This window comes from Myotis lucifugus, unplaced genomic scaffold, assembly GCF_000147115.1.
Source record: "Myotis lucifugus unplaced genomic scaffold, Myoluc2.0 scaffold_68, whole genome shotgun sequence".
Lineage (NCBI taxonomy): Eukaryota > Metazoa > Chordata > Mammalia > Chiroptera > Vespertilionidae > Myotis > Myotis lucifugus.
The window spans coordinates 4,707,175-4,734,276 of NW_005871116.1; the positions used below are offsets into that span (position 1 = coordinate 4,707,175).

General features: G+C 40.2%; 1 protein-coding gene across 2 annotated transcripts in view; it reads left to right on the plus strand.

Moving 5' to 3' along the window:
- Window positions 1-8,259: 8,259 nt before the first annotated feature.
- The window catches only part of C7 (complement C7), a 46,757-nt gene continuing 27,914 nt past the window's right edge, over window positions 8,260-27,102 (plus strand). For both annotated transcript variants that reach the window (XM_006090154.3, XM_023755038.1), the window contains exons 1-7: window positions 8,260-8,350; window positions 14,019-14,074; window positions 15,781-15,856; window positions 20,147-20,288; window positions 22,223-22,370; window positions 23,375-23,513; window positions 25,790-25,963. In XM_006090154.3, the coding sequence (XP_006090216.1) occupies window positions 8,345-8,350; window positions 14,019-14,074; window positions 15,781-15,856; window positions 20,147-20,288; window positions 22,223-22,370; window positions 23,375-23,513; window positions 25,790-25,963 (741 nt within the window). In that variant the 5' untranslated portion in view covers window positions 8,260-8,344. The remainder of the gene's footprint in view (window positions 8,351-14,018; window positions 14,075-15,780; window positions 15,857-20,146; window positions 20,289-22,222; window positions 22,371-23,374; window positions 23,514-25,789; window positions 25,964-27,102) is intronic.

The window sequence follows — 27,102 nt, forward strand, 5'->3', positions numbered from 1 at the left end:
GGAAATGACGAACATACTCTGGATGGTGGTGATGGTTTCACACTCATGTGAATGTTTAAAAGGGTGAATTTTATGATGTGTGAATTATATCCCAATAATCAAATAACTAGACAGGGGTAAGGGAGCAAATGATATGGACGGCCTCGCTATCCACTGACAGTAGGTAAAATGAAGAGAGGTATAAACAGAGGTATATTCTATAGAACCTGACTGACTGTGTGTGGGAGGCAGTGAGATGAGTGAAAGACTCAAGAATGATTCAGAGGTGCCTTATCACTTAGTATTCTCTTGATTTAGTATGTATTTGCCCATCCCATTAGCATATATGTCCCTCAACATACATTGGCTAAAAATATAGGGCCTATTGTGGGGGGAGGAGAGGTGGCCATTTTAGATACACGTCAGGTAAAACATCAAGTATGTCCATTTTCATGGGTCTGTTTTTTTTAAAAAATATATTTTTGTTGATTTCAGAGAGGAAGAGAGAGATAAAAACATAAATGATGAGAGAGACTCATTGATTGGCTGCCTCCTGCACACCCCCTACTGGAGATTGAGCCTGCAACTGGGCATATGCCCTTAACTGGAATCAAACCTGGGACCCTTCAGTCTGCAGGCTGACGCTCTATCCACTGAGCCCAGCCGGCTAGGGCAGTGGTCCGCAAACTGCAGCTCGCGAGTCACATGCGGCTTTTTGGCCCCTTAAGTGCGGCTCTTCCACAAAATACCACGTGCGGCGCGCACATACAGTGCAATTAAAACTTCGTGGCCCATGCGCAGAAGTCGGTATTTTGTGGAAGAGCCACACTCAAGGGGCCAAAGAGTCCCATGTGGCTCGTGAGCCGGTTTGCTGACCAGTGGGCTAGGGCATGGGTCTATTTTATACAATTCAATTGCTCAATTTCCCGTGTGAATAGAGAGGTCACTCCCTGTGTTTGGACAGTTTTGCAAGTTTACTTCCCATTTTGAAGTTTCCCCATTAGAGAGGCCGTGAATCTCTATCCACTCTATAGTAAGTATTCAATGTTCTGCAGATGAGGTGCCCTCTTCTTTCATCCTGAATTGAGGCCACATGTTTTGAAATATGTTTTTTGGCAATAAAAACATTTATCAACTGCCAGGGCTGACCAGCAGACCCTGAGTGATGGATGAATGATTACTCTGACACATGTTTCTGTGAAAGAGAGGGCTAAGGGACTGCCTGGCTAAAGGAACCAGACAGCCCCGTTCACCTGCCTCCTTAGGCTCTTATTGTAGCAACAGCTTGAACTGAAATTAACCTCTAGATACTATCAGCAGGGTAAGTATCCTTGAGAAAACACATGTATCTGTAGTGTCTTTAAAACAAGGATGTTTGAAGTCTAAACATAAAGATTCCAGTAAAACACCCAGGGGCTCAGACTTGTTTGGAAAAGTCAAGGCAGGGTCTGCAGGCTTCAGCAAGAATCCCCTAGAGGCCTCCGACCTTTCGGAGAATCCTCCTTACAGACTTTCCAACCAAGTCCTGTGCTTCCCCACAATCAACATATTTGGTTTCCCTTTTTGTCAAAGTTATAATAATGCAACTGTCAATTGGACCTTCTCCTTGGTGTGAGCTGTCCCACCACTACCACAGTGCTGGTTGATAAACTTTCAATGTGAAAAAGGATCTTGACACTTGGATAGGTCTGTACATTCTCATTTTAGATCATGTAAATTTAGATCACTAAAATAACTCAATTCCCCAATGACCATCTTCCCAGGCCATAAGACTCTAATGTCACATAGCTGTTCATTAATTATTAACCAGGTTCATTCTGGACTGAGTGTTTGCAAGCTGATTTTATTGTTCTCAGAAAGTTTGGCACCCAGAGTGTGTATCATTGGAGGTATATCTTAGGATAAACTATTTTGCTAAAGTTTTTCTTTGGCTCACCTTTGCTTATGCTATTTTTTGAAAAACTCATTTATTATTCATGGGTGTGGAGGGTGTGGAGAACTAGATGTTTTCAAGATACTGCAGTATATATATCTTGGATTTCATAAACTCTATAGAAAGGTTTCATTTTTTTGTTTGTTTTACAGTATAAAAATAAAATTTATTTTCTCTATTTTAATTTGATGGAATGCCTCTTATTCGTCAAGTGCCTGCATGGTCACTAGATGGCACTCATGAGTCATGGAAAGTAAATGGCTTTCTTTAACTTCAAACTTTATTATTATTTTTAAATTTTAATTTTTATTGAATTTTTCTGGTGACATTGGTGAATAACATTAAATAGATTTCAGGTGCACAATTCCATAACACATCATCTGTATACTGTATTGTGTGTTCACCACCCAAAGTCAAGTCTCCTTCCATCACCATTTGTCCCCCCTCTACCCTCTTCTACCTCATTATTTTTATTTTAAGTAAGAAAATTGAGGCTTAAAAGAATAACGTAGATAGTAAATGATAAGGCCTGGATTTGAGATAAGACTTGCCTGTTTCTTTCTGGCAAGTCACATTTTCTCCCAAGAAGCACGTGCACACAGAGGAGAGTGACACTGATCTCTTTATGAGAATGGATAACTCAACACATCTTCATGTGTATTTAAATGCATGTAATTACTGCTCTTTTCTTATATGCTCACTAGGAAAGAATGTACATTTGGAAACATGGTCACATAAAAATCTAGGAACTGTGTTAGAGTGAAGATCTATGAATCACCCGGTCTCCCTTGCATTCATACCACCTGGCGTCCATGAAGCCTTCAGTGAAATCTGTTGTTGCATTTGCTTACAAAATACCCCAGTTCCTCCAAACAAATGAATGAACAAGCAAGCATAGGAGAGAGAATCTTTAGGATGCTTATTCCATTGCACTCTGAGCAATAAAATAATAGAGCTAACAAATTTAAAAGGAATAATTTCGAATTTTACCTTTGAATAGGTATGTTCACTAATGTATTAAAAAGATAAACCATTACAAGGTAAAAAGTCTTAGTCACATCTCTTTTTCTACTTATCCTGTTTTAACCTTCTCACTCTGTCCTCACACGCATCCCCAGTCAGGTTATAATTTTTATTAGTTTCTTGGGTATCCTTCCAGAGTTCTTTCATGAAAATGTAAACAAACATTAATATATATATATTTCTTATTCTTTCTCCTTTTAACCCCAAAGTAACTTACCATTCTGTGGCTTTCTTTTTTCTCCTTAAAAGTGTATTTTGCAAATATTTTCATATCAATGCATAGAAAACTTCAATGTTTTAGAACTGTATAATGTGCATACTATAATTGACTTAACCAATGCATGATTGATGAATATTCGGGTTGTTTCTAGTCTTTTGCACAATAGCTCACATTTATTGAACTAAGCTTACTATAGCTCAGGCCCAGAGCTAACTGCTTTACTTGGATTCATTTTATGAAACAACTCTCTAAGTTAGTTAATATTATTTCCATTTTTCTGGATAAGGAAGCAAAAGGATCAAAGGTCACTAAGCAACTTGCCTAAGACTTGAACCTGGACTGTCTGCTTTTAGAGCATGTTTGTATACTAGTGAAACATAAATTAGTACCCTTTTTTAATTTTAGAATTTTTTTTTCCTTTAAGAAGTTTCCAGTTATGTGTTTGTGGTTGTTCTTCACTTGTTTCCAAGATTTTTTTTTTTACAAGTATTTGAAGAGTTTGTACAATTCAGGGTTTTACTTCTTTCTACCGCCCATGCTTTATTTTTTGTGGCCATGGAGTATGTAACGATAAATCTGATACCAAATGATATCTGTTAGAGGGAGTTTAAGGAGGAAAAGCCTAAAATTATGGGATAGATGGACATTATCTGAGAGTGATTAATTTTTATTTTAGGGCTATAATATGCTGAAATCTTGATCTGAAAAAAACACAACAGCCAACATCAAACAAACAGACAAACGCAACTTTGTTTGTAGGCACCGGAAGTTTAAAGTGTAGAATAAATAAATGACCTTGCCTTTTGATATTTGCCCTTCCTCTAGGCTTTACCTAATGCAGTCAGGGAACCATGGAAACTTTGCATTTTGTGTCTTCCTTCTCAGAGCTGTTTGACTTCATTCAAGTGTGAACCAAATGAAAAGTATCTTGCACTTGCAGGCTGCTGCTACTATGCGCATTGCAGATAATGGAAAAACCCAGATGCCAGTTAGAAACCCAAGCAAACCGGCCTTCTCCTAAATTTAGCAAGTGCCTGCCCCTATTGAAAAACCGTAACAGCAAAATGACAAAACATCTAATCCCCTCCTGGTGGTAATTGGATCCTTGCCCTCTGCAGCCATCAGAACCCCTGACAAAGGCCTGTGCAGGGCTGTAAGGGGCCATGGCATCTGCCTAAAAGGGCAGTGTGAAGCCCCGTAAACATTTCTTACTCTAATTAAACCTTAAACAGCATTCATAGGAAGACCTGAAGGCCAGCGCTTGAATGCACAGATTCCAGTATTTAGTGCAGTGCCACCAGCGGAGATGGGCAGAATCTTATTAGGTGTAATGATAAAACATGTAACAATCATTATTTTGCTGAAAACTTCCTTTGGAGAAGGCATTGCCTAGTAGTCATTTTGCACTGTTCGAACAGTGACACTTTAGTGGAAAAAAGAGATGCCACCTGGAGTCTTGACTAGCTTAACAAGCACTTGATCTGGAGCTGAAGAAGAGTCAATGTTTCTCAGGGCTTCCAAGTGGTTTCACTCCAGAGCCTAATGCTATTCCTTTTACTCGAGGAACTGGAGTACGCCTGCCACTAGGGGGTGCTGTTGCTTCTTTCTCCAACCCCGGACAGTTTCAAGTCTGACCTTACCAGTCTCAGCAGAAGAGAGACAATGAGGCTTTATCCTTTCCCAGTGGGTTCATTTCTCCTCCGCCTCCAGAGTCAATGGAATCTGTTCGAACAACTCAGAACAAAACCAAGTGGCTAGTCAATGAAATAGGCCTGTTAAAATGTTTTCAAATACCTCCCCTAGTTGAGCCACAACAGCTCCTTCATGTCATCAGCGGCCTAATGGTTTTATTAGGGTCTGGGGATGCTAACGGCTGTTGAGGTGCCACCAAGGGGAGTGAGGACTGATGGGGAAAAGGGGGTGGGTCATAGCAGGAGATGGGGAAAGCGCTAGGCTCTAGTGGAACCTTCCCCGCCTGGCAGAAATCTGCTTTGCCTCTCTACCCATTCAGTTTTGGTTCAGACACCAGTTGCCAAAGCATGTCACATACCAGTTTGGGGGATTGTTAGAAATGCAAGTTCTGTGGTCACATGAATTTGGGAAACTCTGGTTTGAAAACAGTTAAGAAGAAGTATTAGTTGGGTAGAACTCTCAGAACGTTTAATTTGTAATGCATTGTGCACTGTGCTTTGTGACTCCAAGGCTGGGCATTTGCTAGGAGTAGACAATATTCCACTGCTTCTCAAAGGAGGGTGTGTGTGTGTGACTTTTGTCCCCAGGGGATGTTTGGCAATGTCTGGACATATTCTTTTTTTGTTATTATTTTTTTAAATCCTCACCCGAGGATAAAGAGAGTGGAAGGAAGGAAGGAGTGGGAGAGAGAGAGAAACATAGATATGAGAGAGACACATTGATCGGTTGCCTTCCTCTTGAGCCCTGACCTAGGCCAGGGATCGAGCCTGCAACCGAGGTACCTGCCCTTGACTGGAATTGAACCCAAGACGCTTAGGTCCGTGGGCCGACGCTCTAACCACTGGGCTAAAATGGCTAGGGCTGGACAGGGTTTTGATTGTCATGACTGGGAAGGGCGTTACTGTCATGTAGTGGGTAGAGACCAGAGACCTGCTGGATGTCCTCTGATTAACAGCACAGCTCCCTCTTCACTCCCTCTACCAGCAAAGAGCTATCAGGCCCAAAAGGTCAGTAATCCAGCTGCCGAGAAACTCTGCTCTATAATTTATACAATCTCTTACACTTACTTAACCTCAACATTATTTTGCAAGGCCTTGAGCAGAGACTATGTCAGAAATATGCCCTCAGTTCAGCCACAATGTTTGAGTTGCCGGGTGGTGTGGTCTTCATCAGTACTCCGTCTCCTTGACCTCCAAATGGTGCTTGTCATTGTTGACCGACCTCATCTTGAGATTCTCCTCAGTCGGCTTGACATGCATTGTTTTCATTTTCTTTCTCCTCAGTAACCTTTCTCTCTCCTTTTTAGCTTTTCTTCATCTTCTGGCTCCTTGAATAGGAGCATTTCTTGTGGTTTTATACTTCACGGTGATGAGTCTCCATGACTTCAATTATGTTTGCTCAGGCCCGTGGCTTTACCTATAACCCATTCCAAAATGTTTCCTCCCAAAGATTTCTACATTTTCAGCCCAACATTGGATGTTTTCTCCCACTTAACACTTATGTCTCCTACTCATAGTACCCTAATGCAAAGAAAACTGTAGCTCAACTTCATAGAAAACCTAAAAGTCTTACCAAAAACAGTGTTTTATGAAATCAATGACAGTGATATTGAAGAACTGCTAGAATCAATGCCAAGCCAAGGAAAATGAGGATCTGGCAGAAGAAGACAAGGCAACAACCGAAGAAGAGAAAATGGACAAGGATGATAACCATGATAAGACTTTTCCAACAGAGTGATCTGGATATCAAAGGATTAAGGGAAGTTCTTAGGAAGATTAGTGATGCCTTTTAATATGTTTGCCAAAAAAAAAAAAAAAAAAAGATGTTCTTTTTGATCATGCTATGAATGAAGGGTCGGGTATCATATTGTTTTAGGCCATATATATATAGTGTGGTCTTCTCTCCAGAATGTTCCACTTACCTTTGGAGTGACAGAATTGCATTTAGATCTTTTCTCCCACAAAGTGTTTAGTCTCTAAATCTGGTCTATAAATCCTTAAAAAAAAAACACCATGAAAACATTCACTGAGTTTAGTACAGCGATTTTCAGCCAATGTGCTCTAAAAATTTTTAAAACATGCAATACCTATTTAGTCAGAAGCACTGATGTTTTTTCCCTTAGGGTGTCAAGTAAAAAAATGACAACAGCCAACACAATAGCCGTTTGATGTGAATGAATAAAAATTATTCCTATTTTTTTGTCAGATGGGCAAAAATATATTTTTTGGTGTGCTGCAGAATTTTAATAATTAGTTCATATGTGCCCTGAGATAAAAAAAAAAAAAGGTTGAAAATAGCTGGTTTAGGCCTAACCAGTGTCCCTCAGTGGTTGAGCATTGACCTATACTAGGAGATCACAGTTCGATTCCCAGTCAGGGCACATGACCAGCTTTTGGGCTCAATCCCCAGTAGGGGGTGTGCAGGAGGCAGCTGATTAATGATTTTTTCTTGTAATTGATATTTCTATATGGTTTCTCCCTCTTCCTTCCTCTATGAAATCAATAAAAATATATTAACATGGAGGCATGGAACAGACTGACATACCTCGATGTGGGGTTGGGGGGATAAGAAGAGATAAACCAAAGAATTTATCTACTTACTAGAGGCCCGGTGCACAAAATTTGTGCACTCAGGGGGGCCCCTCAGCCCGGCCTGCACCTTCTCACAGTCCTGGAGCCCTTGGGGGATGTCTGAATGACAGCTCCATGGGTAGCGGGCCTAAGCCGGCAGTCGGACATCCTTAGCGCTACTGCAGAGGCAGGAGAGGCTCCCGCCACCCCTGCTGCACTTGCCAGCAGTGAGCCCAGCCTTCTGGCTGGGTGGTGCTCCCCCTGTGGGAGCACACTGACCACCAGGGGGCAGCTCCTGTGTTAAGCGTCTGCCCCCAGTGGTCAGTGTGCATCATAGCGACCAGTTGTTTAGCCATTCGGTCAATTTGCATATTAGGGTTTTATTATATATGCATAGCCCATGGTCATGGGCAATAGGTTAGTGAAAATATGAGGGGTGGGTAGGGACTGGGAGGAGGGGGGGGGAGAAGGGGGATATTTGTAATATTATCAACAATAAAAATATATTTTAAAAAAAGAAAATAGCTGGTTTAATAGTTTGAGACAGGATGAAGGCTTATTCCTTATCTTACACAGCCTCCTGTGGTTGAAAATCACTTAAACATTGAACTGAGAACATTCTCTGCCTTTTTTGATTTATAGATGTTTCTTCATAGCTACACTTCCAAACAGTCCCCGTTGGCTGTGTGGATTGATAGGATGCATCTGGCTTGAAGACACAGACTAGTCACGGGGCAGGCCAATCCCTAGAGGATCTGGTTGGGGTAGGAGCTGCCTCTCAGGAACCCTCTCTCTATATAAGAGAGCCAAGCAAAGCCCCAGGCAGAGCCAGGAGGATGCAGACTGCTGGGCTCCTCAGCTGGTGAGCTGCCCAGGCGCTCAGCAAAAACTTTCACCCTCTCTTCCGCCCTGAATGTGCTCCCCAACATGGAGGTAAGAGAATTATTTCATTACTTTTGTAAACACAGCTATCTCAAATGAGGATAAGGAAGACTAAATGGAAATAACTCAAATAAGGAGAGGACATGGGAAATAGTGACGATGAGGGTGACTTTTTAAATCCTTACTTAAATATTTAACAGTTCCGCTAAAGTGAATTCCTTTTTCTTATCCTGCAGTTAAGGTATTGGTTCAGGGGTGGGAATCCGAAATTGGAGACAATGTTTATGAAAGTCCTGAGAAAGCCTCTAAGAAATACACTGGTACTATTGTTTTTTCTTAAGGAAAAATTCCCTCCAGTGCATTTTTGTGTGTTTGATTTGGAGCTGAGCAATGGGCACCCTGTGGTCTGATTTACCTAAGAGCTTTATAAAAAACAAAGAGTTCAGAGACTTGGGCTTTAGGGGGTTAGCATCGTGACTTGGAAGGTGCAGGTAGTTGAAACGAAACTAAAGGTTTAGCAAATACACATGTTGGCCCAATGCAAAATGGCCAGATGATAAAAAAAAGTTACTATTCAACCAAAGACAGGACCAAAGACAGCAAACACCGTCATAAACTATATTTCTGGGATGCAAAAATAACTTGAAATTGCTACCACAATTTTATTATTGAAAATTTTGGTATTTAATGTTAAAAATTCCGCATAATAATGCTGAAACAATAATTTCTTAGTCCTGTCAGCTGCTAAGATGGCCTTTGTGGTTGCTATGCTGTCCATTTGTGATATTGAATCTATGCTCAGTTTCCAATGTGGTTGGAGGAGTAAGACATGGGTCTCGAATGACTCATGCACAAAATGAAATAATTCAAATTAAACACAAATCACAATTACCAGGACACCAAGTAACCCTACAAAAGTAGAATTATGATATAATCTAATGTTTATTACCTTGTCTTGTATTTTTATTTTAAAATTTAACCAGTGTCACCCCAATAAATTCAATAAAAAGAAAAAAAATATTAGAACATTTGTTAGCTCAAAAATAATGATGCTTTTCTTAGGGCCATCTAGCCCTAATATTTGTGTTAACCATCAACCAATTTCCTTATTTATTTTGTAATGAGACATCTTAATAATTGTTTTGAACTTAAAAATTTGTCCACTCTCATTGATTATTACGGTATTATTCTACCATGATAATAAATATACATTTCTCCTTCAATTGGCTGATTCAAAATAGAGAAATTATTTTTTTTGAACATTGCATGCAGGGCTCTCTATTTCAAAGTAGATGTTCATATTTTTACATGAAACCTGAAGGGAATACTTTTGTGATACGTTTCAGAGAAGAAAAACTTGGGTTATGAAGACAACGGCAACGATGATTCCCAGATCTGGCCGTTTAAGGGGGAGTATGCTTTTGTCCCCAGCCCCCTCCATTCATGTGAACTAAATTCAGAGGGAGGCTCCCAGAAACTCTTTGGTTCTCTCTGTATCCCTTGGTTGGGAGATAACTTGGGTCTGAAGTGTTTCAGAAGGATTTCAGAGCAGAAAGGGCTTCCCTCTGATCCGGCTGTGGTCCAGCCTTTCACTCTGTCTTCTCTGGACTGAGATGAACCTGGGGTCGGGGAATCTACAGCACGATTCTCACGGGGCTGTCTCATGTCAAGGCCTCTGTGTTTTCACTACACCCAGAGCTGATCTGGTATTACCAGCTGTCTTCTATCAATGATATTGTGTGGGTATTTGTGCCATTAAAAAAACATGTCCTTCTCCAGATTACAATACTACCTTCTTGGGAAAAATAAGTTCAAAAAGAAGATAATATCTATTATTTCTCCACCCAGTTAATAACCACTATTAACATTTTAATCTTTTCAGACTTTTATAGGAATATGTACAAAATATACTTTATTAAATTGCTATTACACTATCTGAATATTTTTACTCACTATATCATAAGCACGTTCTTTTGTCATTGGAACCTATAACATCCTTCTAATGACTACAAAGTATTCAATCATATTATTTTACCATTGTGCATTTCTATATTGTTAGAAATGTTGCAAATACAGATGTAAGTAAATTGATTTCGAAATCTAACTTCTTCATTTGTATGATGTTCTATGTTTGAAATTCATTGATCAAGATATTAATTAGGAAATGCCAATGAATTAAATTTGATTCATTTAAATTTCCTATTTAAAAAACTTTGGATATTGGAACCCAGTATTCTACAGAAATTAATATTTTATTTTTTACCCTGAATTGGCTCATGGCTCAATAGACAAACACAAATGACCAGACCTGAAGAAATTAGAAGCATGGAAGACAGAAGAAATTGCAGCTGGAACATATTAGAAGAAGGAGGTAGCACTAATGTTTATTCAGAAAGAAGAGAAAAGAATTCTGGGAAATGTAGTTCCAGCTTAGCTGTATCACACAATATGAAGACACCATATCTCTTTTTTATTAATGAAAGATGATACAGAAGACACTAGTTCTTCTTTTTTTAAATCTATTTTTATTGATTTCAGAGAGGAAGAGGGAGAGAAAGATAGAAACATCAATGATGAGAGAGAATCATTGATTGGCTGCCTCTTGCACGCCCCCTACTGGGGATCTAGCCTGCAAGTGGGGCCTGTGCCCTTGACAGGAATGGAACTCAGGACCCTTCAGTACAGGCTGATGCTCTCCACTGAGCCAAACATAGGGGGACACCATATCTTTTCAACTAAGGAATTCTTTTATAGAGTCAACCCAGATGTATGTCTGTCTCTGTCATTAATGTGACTGTTTATTAATTTGTGATTATTCTACCTTGCCCCTTTGATAAGATAGTCTTTCCAAAGGCAAGATATGATAGCTGCTTCTTTTTTAGGTATCCAGCTAACAAATTCTTAAGAAATTATTTTGGTTATTAGATTCAGCTTGCATAACTCATGAACAGAAACTGGCTTTGTAATAAGCAGATCTTCATGGGCTAGAATAAGGAGTTTGTACAAAGGGAAGGTGGTGTCAAAGGTACTTCTGGTGAAAAAAAAATCCCTAAAATGTAGTTGAAATTTTTAAAAAATGCATGTAATAATAGAGTGTTAAAAGTGATGTGTGCATGATGCCTGATTTGGCTGGGAGTCAAAGGCCATGAACAGGTGCTCAGTGCCCCACATGTTATGGTGGAATGTTGACATTCAATACAGTATTACAGAGAGAAAAGCCCTAAACCTGTCCAGTGTCCTGTGGCCATCTCCATCCTCAAGAGTATGCAAGATTGTGTCCCTTTGGGGATAGAGAATGACACCTTTCTCACATGTGAGAATATCTAAGGGCATAGGCTGGTTGACTGGCCTGCCTTTAGCAGGACAAATTGACACAGCAGGATCAGTTGCACTGGGACATCAGAGTTTGAGAGAACAGAAGGTGCCACAGTATCCCATGGACTAGACATGGGCCTTTGTGTTGTCAGATGCCCTGCCTGAGGGACTGTCTGCCGGATAAAGCGATGAAACGGATAGCATCAGTATGGGTAGGGCTCCAGTGAGAGTCAGGAGTGAGATAAAAAGATGAGTCATTTGAGCAAGAGAAGAGTAGTTGTAGATCTCCAATGGGTGGGTGGGGGTATCCAAAGAACCACAAAAACTCTGTGAGAGATAAACAATTGGCATCAATCATCCAACACACTCCGATTTACCATCACCAGAGTCCTGCTGAATGAGTCAAGCAATGTCACCCCCATACATTTTTTAAAATGTATTTTTATTGATTTCAGAGAGGAAGGGAGATGGAGAGAGAGATAGAAACATCAGTGATGAGAGAGAACCATCAATCGTCTGCCTCCTGCATGCCCCCCACTGAGGGACAGAGCCCACAACCAGACATGCGCCCTTAAGTGGAATCAAACCTGGGACCCTTCAGTCCTCAGGCCGACACTCTATTCACTGAGCCAATCTGGCTAGGGCACCCCAATACATTTAATAGTAATTTTTAAAAAATGTCCTTTTTGGCTCTTTCCTCTTTCACTCCTGCTGCTCTGACTTGGAAGAAGATAAGAGGCAGCTTCGGGGAGGGAAGGGGGAGAGAAGCCGGAGAACACCCCTCCCCTGTCGTGAGCATCCAGGAACTGGGAGCAGGAGAGACATTTGAAATCAGATGATAAATTGAAATTTGACTGTTAACTTGTTCCAGAATTTTATTTTCTGAAAATTTGCTAATGCCTGGGAGTGACTAACACAGCTCTGATATAGGCTTTCTCCCGGGCAGGAAAAATGGGAGCTGAGAGACGTGTTGAGAAAGGAAAGAGAAACATGTTGTTTATAATTAACAAATAAAACCTGTCGAAGGTGTTGCTTTACATTATATGCTTCATGTGTCTGTTGAAAACTCAGGAAGCATCCTAGCTCCCCCATCATTGTTTGCTCATTTCCACGTGGTCCACAGCTCCTTGGTTGTGCTGGTCAGAATAAGAGGCGGAAGGATTTGTGCAAGTTTAAAAGACAGAGGCAGGCAAGAAGGATTTTATGATAGAGGGGAGATAACTAATATGAGGACAGGGGATCTCAGAGGGGAGTGGGAGAGTCTGGAAAAAAGGTTGGGAAGCCACTCCACAGCGACACTGAGAGAAGAGAGGTTTGGGGCAGAAGAGGAAGAATACTGGCCTGCTAGCCTGAGGGGTCGGATGATTTTAAAGACGTTTATTCTGGGTTATGAATTGAATGCATTTGATGTTCTTCGAGCGTCTCCAGTAAAGATTTGAATTATATGCCCTACACCTTCAGTTGTCAGGTAATGTCGGAAGATACTTAAAAGTAAAAGTAAGATAATAAAAATCATCTATGATTTTACAACTGGAAATAAACTTTTATCCTTCTTCATAGGTTTTTCAATACACATTTGATTTTTCAAACAAAACGTAATTACATTCTACACACAATTCTGTCACCTGTCAGACCCCCACACCTGGCTGGTGTTGCAGGTAAGGAGGGGTCAAAGGCCTCCGAGCCTCTTCAGAGACCACAGGAGCCACCCACAGAACTAAGGAGTGGACTCACATCACCGCCTCCCTAGCCAGGGACGTGTCTCAACCCCTGAGTCTTCATTTTTGAAGCTAATTTCCCTTTTTACTCCTCTGCTCTCGGCTCTGCTCTTTCTTCCAGGCCTTTCCTCTCTGGGTGTCCTCATGGGTGCAGAACTTAGAGAGAAGGACAGTGGAAAAAGGAACTAAAAGATGATGGGACCTTACAGAAATGCTTGGGACAATTGAACTCCAGTGAGCATTATTTATTTGTCCATGACATCGCCCATCCCCTAGTTGTTTTTACAGAAATGAAGAGTAGGCCCAGCCGGTGTGGCCCAGTGGTTGAGCATCAACCTATGAGCCAGGAGGTCCCGGTTCTATTCCCAGCCGGGGGCGTGCAGGAGGCAATCAATCAATGATTCTCTCTCATCATTGATGCTTCTATCGCTCTCTCCCTTTCCCTTTCTCTCTGAAATAAATAAAAATACAAACACACACAAATGAACAGTAGGATGTGAGCTTAACAGAATTATATTAGACTCTTATTTAAAATGGAGACTTCAAAGACAAGTAGAGTCACCAAGCCTTCTTCCTGGTCCTTTCACTCTATATTCCTAAATCACAAATCTTGACTTGTACAAATGAATTGGCTTTCAACTCATTTAAGAAATGCAAACGAAAATAATGCTTTTATTTCCCCCCAGGCTCTAAGTTTCTTCATCTTGGTGGGATTTATAGCAGAGTTCCCAGTTTTTTCAAGGTGAGAATTGTTTGGATTGTGTGTGGAAATAATTAAAATTGTTTTTTTGTTTTTAGGAAATGTTTTAGTGCAGCCTGAGCATGTTTCTCTCTTCAACGCTGTATCTTTCCACATCTTGAGAAAAGGCAATGATAGCAAAAGCTTGTTTTATTCTTATTTTACTTGCTGCAAGGAAGAAGCCTGCAGTTGAAAAATACCTCAAGGTTTTCTGCCTGTCCCAGCTGTGGTTTTACCCCTTTCGGAGAATCGCAGCTGCCTTACACAGCTCAGAGCAGAAATTGATCTTTAAATGTAGGCATTGCAAAACATTCTTTGGATTTTAAAGGTCGAGAGTCTTTGCAGACATAGTTTTAGTGGCTCTCGAGGCCTGGAGAACGGCGGGCTCATTTACCCACGGCCTTGTTTTGCTTTTGCGGTCAGTTTGGCAGGACGGGACCAGGTCAGTTCACGCTAGGAAACTATCAGAATATGTGTCAGGCGCCGTGCTAGTGACTGGGGACCGGGCAGCACTGCGCGTCGGCTGTGTGATTGGGAACTGGAAACAGTTGATTTCCACACACACATGCTCGGGGCTCCCTCTGCCAGAGGCCTGGACAGGGCGCAGCGGGAGCCCAGAGGAGGTGAGGCCGAGCGCGCTTCCCTCCCTAAGCCTCGCGCTTTGGGGAAGGCTGAGCCTGCCCGTGGGACCCCAAATAGGAACATAGCAAGTTCACATTGTTTGAGGGTCAATAATTCTAAGGCATTGGGACCCTTGGTGCCACGTCAAGACCACAGGTTAGCAAGGTTGGCTCCATCAAAGCACCCGAGACACACACACTGCAGCACCGGCTCCTGACTGTCAAGGTCACCCGAGGGCCCGAGGAGGAGCGCAGGTCACCCGCAGGTGTGTCCAAGGCTAGAAATGTGCTCAAAATCCAGAAATTGGGAGTCTCCATTCCTTCACCCTTTGCGGATGTGCGAGGGGAATGTCTGAGGGCTAAGCCATGGGACCTCCACACAGCTGGAGCTAAGCATGGTGTGAGCGCCAACTCCCCATTTCCACATATTTTGAGTGCACTTGTTTAGGCTCGGATTTCCCCTCTATGGGTGTGGGCTTAAGAAGGGACCTAAATGAACAGGGGAGCATTTAAAAGTGAATTCCTGTCCATTTAGCCCTTGCTCGTCTTCAGTGTCCCACTCTCCCAGGGTCTTTCTAGAACTCCTGGTCTCCCGGGTTCGAGAGGTTTTGAGTAACTTTTTCATGTCACTCAGAATCCTTCCGAAGGCTACAGTACCTTCCTCCCAGATGTTCTCACTTATCCCTCCCGACTCTGACCACTCCCCTATCTCTATTTCCATAACATCATCCTGTACACATTCCTATTGTGAAATCTTTTAGATTGGATTTATTGCATCACGGGTTACAGTTGTATTATTGTACTGTGATCACTTGTTGATGCATCTGTGTCTTTGTCCTCCCCTTTGTCAATGGTTAGTGACCTCTTTTAATATGCCTACAACTGTAGTGTTTCCATAGTGCCCGGTACATGATAGATGTTTAACAAATGTTAATCTCTCAAAAAGTGGGTCCCTTTTACAGATTTACAAAATATATTTTGGGATACTTTTGGTTGCTCTTTGGAAGTAAATTTGTGAAGCAGTTTTTGACTGTTCTCTGTGTCCCCTCTCTCTTACCTTCCCACCTGCGTTGATGAACCGTTGGACAGCGCCTCTTCTCCCGTCAATTGCCAGTGGGGTTCCTTCGGCCCTTGGTCGGAATGCAATGGCTGCACCAAGTCTCAGGTGGGCCCCTGTAGAAACTTTGTATTTATTGCTTATCTCCTGAAATCGCTGAGGTGTGGACAAAAGGGCATTCACGTTTGAATGCTATTTTTTTATGTTTCTTGAAATGCAATTAGTCATTTTAAAGGAAAAGAAGTATAACTTGTATAATAATTAATATTGTAATAAAGTAATGTCTGCATTCTAGCTTTTCCTCACAGGACTTTTCTGAATTTTACCAGAAATATACATAGGCTAACCATGAAAAGCAGCTCACTAATTCCTGAGCTACTAGAGAAACAAGAAGAGCATGAAATGAAGTCAGTAGACAATTCAAAACCTGATTCAAGTTTAATGGATTCAACTTGTCTTCTTATTTGAAATAAACACTAACAAGTGGCAAAATTACCGCTTCATTTTGCCTGGCAAGTAGTGGATGACCATAAAAAGTCAAACATTTTGCAATGTTTTAAAGTTCCATTTTTTAAAAGAAAATTGAATTTATTTAAGGAACAGGGTGTGGGAGACGTGGCTATCCAAAGGGAAGGGCTAAACAAAGAAAAGGGGGCTTGGAGAGAGGTTCAGGGGTTAGCCTGGCTTGAGCTGCCGCCGCCCTTGCTCCCCGGTTGCAAGTCTCACGGCCCCTTAGAGGTTGGAGGATACGTGTCTGCCTGTGGGGGAAGGGCACGGGCGTGCTCCTCAGAGGGAAAGTGCACCTGAAGTTTCATTTTTAAGTAATACAAATAAAAGACCAGACCTGCTCTGGAGATTATAGAGTCCTTCTAGAAATGTATGCTTTTTTTCCCTTATTATAAATTACTCATTGGAGAAAAAGACAGAAAAGTATACATGAAGAAAACACTACTTATAATTCCACCATTTAGAAGAAACCGATATAACAGCGTTGGTTATTTCTTTTGTTTTCTTCCTGTGTGTTTATGATTTTTAAAATTAAGATTATTTGATCATAGTTTTGTATTCTACTATTTTAACCTAACATACTGTCAGCATAAATTAAAAAAGAATTTTTTTGTTGAGAGTATTCCACATGTGCTCCATTCCCCCCCCTTTGTCCCACTCCACCCAGCTCCCACCCCACCCCAGTCCTTCTCCGCATTATTGTCTATGTCCATGGGCTATGCATATATATCAGCATGAATTTTAATAGCTGTATATAAATATATTAAACGTATTTATCTACTTTCCTATTATTTGATATTTTAGATTATTTACATTTTTGGTTATTATAAATAAAAATTTAATGAACATTTTTATACATAGGCATATATCCTCTTTTCTGATAATTCTTTAGGATGAATTTGAAAAATATAATGTTTGTTTTATTTTATTTTTTAAAATATATTTTTATTGATTTTAGAAAAGAAGGGAGAGGGAGAGAGAGAGAAACATTAATGATGAGAGAGAATCATTGATCAGCTGCCTCCTGCACGCCCCCTACTGGGGATCGAGCCTGCAACCTGGGCATGTGCCCTTGACAGGAATCGAACCTGGGACCCTTCAGTTCACAGGCTGATGCTCTATCCACTGAGCCAAACCAGCCAGGCTTATAATATTTGTTTTAAAATTTCTGAACATTTGAATGTTAAGATATTTTTCATTGAAATATTATTGACATGTAACATTCTAATAGTTTCAGGTGCACAATATTATTCGATATTTGTAAACTATTTTAGAAGTAGTGCTGTTTGGATAAAAATATGTATTTAAAATTTATATTTTAAGTTATTAGAACAACAGAAACATATTGCAGAACATAATTTTGAAGCATCATCATAATCATCATTTTCTTCAAGCATTTATTTAGTACCTCTGTGAGTGGTATTTACAAAATAACTTACACAATTGCAGAATTTGGCTTCTGGCAAATATAATAGATGACAACTCTGATTATAGGCAAAAAAATACATGATTAACAAGGCGAACATCAGACAAACACCTACCACAGAAAACATTTTTATAATTTAAAAAATGTTAAGAAAGAACACTAAATAGAAGTAGATAGAAGGTATTTTTCATATTAGCAATTTTTTCTCGTTGAGAGAAGGTCATGATGCAATGGATACATCCTAGCTTATACAATCAAAATTTTCATCCAGAAAGAGACAAGTGAAAATTAAAAAGGGGTCATAAGATCAGAATCTGACAGGTGAGAATGAGACTGCTGAGCGTAGGCAGTCATCAAGGTCCTCCTGACAGACAGGGAGGGAAAACATCACTTATACAACAACACAATCCGTGCTTTGAACTTCAGAGAATGACAAATTAATCAGCCACACATGAGAGGGGTCTTCATCAATTAAATAAAGAAACTAAAAACTTATTAAGAAACTGTACTGAGCCCAGCTGGTGTAGCTCAGTGGTTGAGTGTCAACCTATGAACTAAGGTCACGATTCTTGGTCAGCGCACATGCCCAGGTTGCAGGCTCGATCCCCAGTTGGGGGCGTGCAGGAGGCAGCTGATCACTGATTCTACCATCATTGATGTTTATATCTCTCCCTCTCCCTTCCCCTCTCTCTGAAATCAATAAAAATATAATAATAATAATAATAATAATAATAATAATAATAAAGAAACTGTACTGAGTTCCATTCCCCACTGAGAAATGCCAGAGCCAGGCCCAGGCTGATGTAAAACTGCTCAGAGTTCATATCACATTCCTGTGACCCTTTGTCCCAAGAAATCCCCACTTCTAACCAGTGTAAGATGGATGAATAGACTCAACATATCTGGTTTTCCCTGTTGGTCTTTGCTCAAGGTTACATGCTCTGGAATGTCAGATTTTACTCATTTTTATTAATGGGGAAGAGCTGAGTATAGGAAGAGGCTTTGATGATGCACCTTTGGGGAGGGAAAGGGCTTTGTAGATCTTTCTTTTTTGTTTAAACATTGGATACATGTTGATTGTTGCATTTTAGGATGATTAGTTGTTTCTCAATTTGCTTGATGATTTTCTAAATTTTCCCCTCCTGCCCCTCCCTCCCCCCTGCTTCCTTAGAGGTTTGCTTTTGAGCTAGTTTCCATTTTAGACATCAAGGATTTTTATTGTTTCCTAACATCCTATTGTAGATGCAGCTTCACCTTTGGACTACTAAGGCTTCTATTTTGTAAAATTGTTTAAAATATATTTTTTATTGATTTCAGAGAGGAAGGGAGAGGGAGAGAGAGATAGACACATCAATGAAAGAGAAACATTGATTGGCTGCCTCCTGCAAGCCCCCCACCTGCAATCTCGGCATGTGCCCTGACCGGGAATCGAACAGTGATCTCCTGGTTCAGAGGTCAATGCTCGACCACTTAGCCACACAGGCCAGGCTTCTGTTTTGTAAATTTGACTTCTATGTGATCACATTTCTCTCTGGATTGTTTTGCCTTGACTTGCCTTCCTGACAAAGGATTAACATTCAGTTCAAATCAATTGCCACCATGTTTCCAAAGTTTTCCGTAACTCCACTTCATTTCAACCCTCTTCCCAAAACCATTACCCTCTCTCCAGCCAAATTCATTGTCGCCCTTCTAATTAGCTCTTGGTACAAAGCTTTGGCAAAGACATTAATCTTCTACATTGCAGTCTATTTGCATACATGTTTACCCAGCTAATTCTTTCAGGTTATTTTCTTAAAGATTCTATAATATATTTTTTAGTACTCACTCCTGAGAGTAAATATATACATACACATATATAAATATAAATATAATATACTAGAGGCCCGTTGCAGGAAGATTCCTGCAAGAATAGGGCTTCCTGTGGCTGGAGCGAAGCAGAGAAGGGAGCAAAACCCGCTGAGGCAGGCTTCGCTCCCACTCTGCCGCGTGGCTGGTTTGTTTTCCCTCCCGCTCCGCCGCACAGCTGGTTTCCCTCCCGCCTCCCGCCTCTGCTGCCGTGGCTCCGTTCCTGTCTCTGCCGCCTCTACTTTGCTCCCTTCTGTAGCGCTTCACTTCCACCTTGTTTTCAGCCTTCCCTCCCAGCTGGTATATGCAAATTAACTGACATCTTGGTTGGGCTAATTTGCATATAGTCACTCTGATTGGCTGGTGGGTGTAGCAAAGATACGGTCAATTAGCATCTTTGTCTTTTATTAGTGTAGATTATCTGTAATAATAACCCAAGTGTCACTGGACTCAAGGACAAGTGGGTCTTTGGGTTCATTGATTTTGTAGGTTTTACTTTTGTGGGATCCAGGACCATTTCCCAGACATTGCTTCTCCAATTGTATTAATGTTTCTCAGATTTTATTTCTCAGATAAAGGAATCTGGAGTTATCGATAAGCACTACCTGTTCTTTGTTTAGACTCGCAGGCGGATGATTGATGTTTATGCACAGTATGGCGGCTACCCTTGTGCCGGAAGTGCTTTTCAGACACAAGCATGTAAACCTACACAAGGATGTCCAGCGGAAGAGGGATGTGGACAGCGTTTCAGGTGTTTTTCAGGTACTGGTTTTCCATAGGCGGAGTGTAAACTCAAATGTTATTTGTTTAAATTGCTCAGTATATATTTGTTGAATTTTACTGAATTTATACTGACCTATAAATTAATTTTCCTCAAATATCAGTATCATTTTTATTGGCACGATAATCACACTCAGCTATTATTCTTTTAAATGTAAAGGGAGGCATATGGTAATAAAAGTGGGAAGATTCTTTGCCTCTTTGAAAAAACACACAAAATAGTTCTTGACATTGCACTGAGACTGGGAAAAAATGTTACTACCAAAATCATTATTATGTTTATAAGAAAAGCAACTCTAATAGCTAATCGAGGAGCAATACAAGTCACCCTTATGCATGGGTGATTGAAACAAAGTTTTTCCATTATTATTTGATTTATTGTCTATGTTGCATTTATAGAATCAGATTAATTCAACAACCTTCAGCAAGCATTTATTCTTCTTCATTATGTTCCAGATATAGTGATAAGGGTTGTGGATTTAGAAATAAAACACATAGCCTCTTCCCTCAAAAAAATTTTTAAAGTTTTATGGACAGAATAGTACATAAATAATCCCTGTGTTTGAAGTGTTCTTTAGAAACACTTGTCAAACTCCTATTTTACTTTCAAAGCCCAAATTACATGACACCTCCTTTGAGAAGCCTTCCCTGAACCTCTAACCAAGAGAACTAATTAACAAATCACTTCCGTGTTTCCTATGTACATCTGCAATCTGGACTATTGGTTGGCCTGGATGTCTCTTGGCAGACTGAACTCTTTGAAGACATGCAGGGTGGTCAAAAGTAGGTTTAGAGTTATGAGTACGCAAAGCAAGGAGTTTGTTCTTGCATTATTATTTATTTATTAACTATTGTATTTTCCATATGAACAACTGTAAACCGACTTTTGCCCGGGCCTGTACCCCACATGGTTTTTGCATCTGGAGTGCCTGGTACACTCTCAACCAATGTTTACTGCATGGGCTTGAGGGGCAGCATAGCGGGTATGTGCTATCCCGTCAGGACAGTGTGGAAGGACAAGTGGAAGGACGTGCATCGCAGCCTGTGGGGTAGAGATGGTTTCTGCAAGGAGACCATGTGTCATTTGATTGTTGAAGACAAGCAGGTGGTAGGTAGAGGAAACCCTTCTAGGCTGAGAGAACTGTAAGTGCAAGGTCAGTGGAGACGAAGAAAAGCCTGGCCTTTATTCATGGAAGTGATCCAGGATGACTAGGGCATGGGAAGCTGGCCGAGTGGCTGCAGAGGATGCTGGGGAGGTTGGCGGGGGTTTGATCATTTGTACCCTCCAGTGCATCCTGGGAACCCTGCGCGTATGTCTACTGTGACAATCATGTTGTTGAATTGTAATGATCTATGTCTTTATATCTTTCCTGTGACATTGTAAAATGTATTAAAAACCTAACAGATACCATTTTTATTCATACTTGTATCCCCATACGCAGAAGAGTCTCTCAAACAGAGTAGGTGTTAATGTTGAGCTGTAACCTTGTGGCTCGGTTGCCATGCTCTCAAAGCTCACACATCTAGGTCACCAAGAAAAGCAGGACTTGGCATCTTGGTCAGTGATTCCAGAAAAGAAACTGAAAGTTCAAGGGCAGGAGGTCAATCTGTCCTCCCAGTGGTTGGCATGGTCTGGTTTTGGAGGACTCAGACAAACTTCTTTGATGCTCATGAGTGAAAGCCTGGAATCGGAATTCAGGCTTTATTTTCAGTTTTGTGTCTGGCCAAGGTCAGAGTCAATTCTGTGTGTTGCAAAATGAGGACCAAAATAATCACCAGTCCTTCCGGGACATGGATGTTAAATTCACACTGAAAGGCCAGTGCATGCTGGGGGCTGCGGGCGGACGATTTGCTCCCACGTGGTGTTCCCTTTCTGCCCTCCTTTATTTTTGTGTGGGTGCTTTTCTCGTGGTCAGGCCAATGCATCAGCAAGTCACTGGTTTGCAACGGGGATTCCGACTGTGATGAAGATGGCGCCGATGAGGATGGATGTGAGGACATGGACAGCAGACGTTCCTGTGACCTCGATAAACCTCCTCCCAACATTGAACTTACTGGAAATGGGTAAGGGGCTGGGCAGCCACCTGTGCATTCAGGTGGGCTATAATTCTTCATTTTTTTTGTTTTGTTATTATTTTTTGGTAAGTCTAATAGCAAATCACCTAATAGCCAAGCCTCTGGCTCAGAGCTCTTTGCTACATCCTGAAACAATTTTTTAATTCCTATCTGTATACCCATAAATACATATGCAGTAAAATATGGAGTGACCAATTATCCCAGGACTGTCCTGGTTTAAGCACTGAAAGTCTTGCATCCAAGGAAACCTCACAGACCTGGAAAAATCCACATAGTCGGTCACCCTGTTGGAGAGAGAGAAGGAGAGAGAGAGAGAGAGAGAGAGAGAGAGCGAGAAAGAGAGAGAGCGCAGTATATTGGAATATGCAGGCTAAAAAGTAATCGCTCAGATGAACTGGGAACTTTTATTTCCAAGTAAAGTTGAGACAATCCTGTGTTTGTCTTTTCAAAAAGAATTCTGAAGAATTTTTAAGGGTCAGACCCAAGTTAAGATTTCAAGGCTTTAAAATAATCTATTATTGAATGATAGATGTGATTTTTTTCTATGATATTTCAAAATGCATTCATAGAGAAGTGATAAAATTACCCTAAAGAGGACACCAGGCGACATGCTAAGAGGTAATCAGTTGAAATTCTTTGTAGAGTGCTCTCTGTCCTCGAAGGTAATAGTAATTGTATTGGTTTTATCTGTAGATTCAATTCAAAGCCAGCTGTTGCCATAGCTACACAAGGACATATATTTCCCAAACATGTGCTTAGGCTGAAAGAGGCTGGCTTTTCCCAGATATTAGTTTTAACTACCATACCAAGCATGGGAGGCTGGAGAACGTAGGGTATGCACTAGAATTCCGTTCTCTTTATCTGAGCTCTCTTTCGAAGACATACTTAACTGTAATGTATTTCTAGAGTTCTCTAATGATGCCGTTTCCAGCAAGTGCTATTTCTGATTTTTAACCATCTGTTCTTCCTGTTAAAAAAAACACCCACAACAGTTACAATGCACTCACCGGCCAGTTCCGGAGCAGAGTCATCAACACGAAGAGTTTCGGCGGCCAGTGCAGAAAGGTGTTCAGTGGGGATAAACCAGACTACTACAGGCTGAGCGCCAATGTCCTCTCCTACACATTTGAGGTACTGAATTGCATTGACTTTACTTATTTCTCACCTGTGAGTTGTTGCCAGAAATCATTATTCACATGATATATATTTTTGGTAGGTATTTGTGGAGAGCTTACTTGTGCCTACTATGTGGTCAATTTTTAAAAAAATATATATTTCATTGATTTTTTACAGAGAGGCAGGGAGAGGGATAGAGAGTTAGAAATATTGATGAGAGAGAAACATCCATCAGCTGCTTCCTGCACACCTCCCGCTGGGGATGTGCCTGCAACCAAGGTACATGCCCTTGACTGGAATTGAACACGGGACCGCTCGGTCCGCAGGCCAACACTCTATCCACTGAGCCAAACTGGTCAGGGCTGTGGTAAATTCTTATAAATGTTTTATATGGACTTAAAAAGAATACCCAACCTGGCTGGGGTGGCTCAGTGGTTGAGCGTCAACCTATGAACCAAGAGGTCACGATTTTATTCCCAGTCAGGGCATATGCCCGAGTTGCGGGCTCGATCCCCAGTATGGGCTGTGCAAGAGGCAGCTAATTGATGTCTCTCTCTTATTGATGTTTCTATCTCTCTACTCATTCCCTTCCTCTCTCTCTAAAATCAATAAAAACAAATATATCTATAAAGAATACCCCTTATGTAACCCTAGAGCATGGGGCAAGGGTACTTTAACTTGTGTCATTTGAGCTGAAATCTCCTTTTGCCTCATTTTCATTTGGCCTCTGCTCTGTATGGGCCCAGGACCACCTGGTCTGTCCCAGCATGGGTGTTAAAAGTCAAGGCCCTGGTATGATCATTTCCTCAGAAACATGTTTTTATTTTCAAACTGTGAAAGATTTCATATGTACAAAAGAGTGTGAATAACATATATGGACAGTTGGGGAAAAACTAATAGAGCAAGTACCCATATATGCCCATCACCCACCTAAATAAATAGATTACCAGTGACTTAAAGGTTCTTGCTTACCCCTCTCTGCTCAGTCCTCCTCTCCCCAACTCCCCAGGCTATCACTATCTCACCAATACAATTACGATTACCTGTGTATTAATCATTTCCTTGTTTTTCTGATTATGTGTATTTCCTATATCTTTGTCTCCAAATAAAAATTTGTAGTTTCATTTTGACTGTTTTGACTGTTTCGTTTTCATTTTGACTGTTTTGTAGTTTTACATAAATGGTGCATATGGTATATGTTCTTCCATGGATTGTCTTTTTTACTCAAAATTATGGTTTTGAATTTCATTCATGCTGATGTAGGTGGCATCTTTATTGCTGTTCCCAACTGTTTCTTATGTAATTAAGGAAAGTTTAAGAAGATCATATTGCATTGAAAAAAGATGATTCTTGCAGTTAGTTATGTGTAGAGTAGATGGCTGAGCTAAGGAGTAAGGAGATGGCTGAACTAAGGAGCTAAGAGGCTTACTCGCATAAATTGTGCAGAACTGGAAAGTTAAATATACTACGGAATCACATAGAATGTTCCAAAACAAAATCCAAGTAATTTGATTGCATGATGTAACCTATTTGCATCTCTGTCCCTCTCTGTTAGACAAAAAATATATCAAGAACCAAATGCTTTGTAGTTCTTTTTTTAGTGTAGTTTTGTTAATTTGCTCAATTCTGAGCTAAATGTTGACTGTAAAGGAAAATGGAAGATGTTTGTACACAGATGTATATTTTTTAAAAATATATTTTTATTGATTTCAGAGAGGAAGGGAGAGGGAGAGACAGAAACATCAATGATGAGAGAGAATCATTGATCAGCTGCCTTCAGCACGCCCCCTACTGGGGATCCCACAGATGTATTTTGAGAAGCGCTTGGGATTGCCATTATTGATACCATGTTTCTGGCTTAACAAAGAGTAATTACAGAATGAACTTGATTCCTTATATTCATGCAGGCCTGGTCTTAATGAGAAGCATAGTTGTTGTTTATTTTTTATATGTTTTTATTGATTTTAGAGAGAGAAGAAGGGAGAGGGAGAGAGAGGGAAACATTGATCAGTTGCCTTCTGTATGTACCCTGCCCTGGGATAGAGTCTGCAACCTTGGTATGTGCCCTGACTGGGAATTGAACCAGTGACCTTTCAGCGCACAAGACAACACTCAACCAACTGAGCCACACTGTCCAGAGCAAGGCACAGTTGTTTTGTGTCAATAAAGAGCTTTGTCTTTAGAAGATTGTAGGAAGCAAGTATCCATATTAAAGGATCTATGATAAAAGGTTCTTGATTATGTCCAAAGTCTTAATTTGGTTATAGCAAAATTTTTCATTTTCTTTACAGGTGAAAATAAATAATGACTTTAATTATGAATTTTACAACAGTAGCTGGTCTTATGTAAAACAAACATCTTCAGTGACTTCATCATCTACAAGGAAACGCTCCTTTTTCGGATTTAAATCATCATCTTCTTCACACAATAGTAATTCAAATTACCAGGAAAATCAGAAGAAAAAGGTTAGTATGTATTAAGTTAACTTTTCCATATTTTACTGGTTTAGTTATTTGTAACATTGACAAAAGGATCAGCTCTCATTTTTTAAATAGGGCAATAGTATCTTCCTCAAAGAGAAAATATATTTCTTTAAAAGGTATGATCTCCTCTTGTTAATTCTCTTTGGTATATTTATTTATAATTTCATTTTTTCATTAAAGTATTTGTACTTATTTAAAGATCTAAAAAAAAGCTTACCTTCAATTCTTCTAGTTAAAACTTTCCTAAATTTCTCACCCATGATTACTGATGATACTATTTTAAGTGTTATAATTTAAAAAATCCAATTGATATATATATACGCCCTAAATGCTAATGATAGAAAAGATTTAAAATACTTTATTACTTTTGAGATACCAAAATTTTCACATAGGGCCGTAACCGGTTTGGCTCAGTGGATAGAGCGTCAGCCTGCGGACTGAAAGGTCCCAGGTTCGATTCCGGTCAAGGGCATGTACCTTGGTTGCGGGCACATCCCCAGGGGGGGGTGTGCAGGAGGCAGCTGATCGATGTTTCTCTCTCATCGATGTTTCTAGCTCTCTATCCCTCTCCCTTCCTCTCTGTAAAAATTCAATAAAATATATTAAAAAAAAATTTTCACATAGGGAAGTTAAAAGACTTAAGATATTTTGTTCTTTTGAAATGTTAAAACTTTCATCTCAGGCAATCTAAACAGTTCACATAAATTGTACTACTTGATACACACTTATTGCTGAAAAAAATTTCAGGCTGATCATCATTTATAATCTGCATATTTTATCTCATTCTTAAAGTAAGTAACACAAGAGAGGTATAAAAGTATATTTTATTGGTTTTATGACTAAGAAACTGTGGAAATATGAGCTATAGAAACATTGGACATATCCATATTGTTCACACAAGTGAGGATTTGGTATAAGATAGATCGTTCTTGAACATCGTCAAAAGATGCTTAAGAACTAGTTAAAAGACCTCATTATGAAGTGGCTTAACTTATAAATGCTTCAGTATGGGAGATCATTATATGGCCACCCAACGATGTGGACCCTAAGGACACATTATTTTATATACTTATTTGTGAAATTATCTAGCATTTAAGTTGGTTCTCTTTTTGTAGTTGACA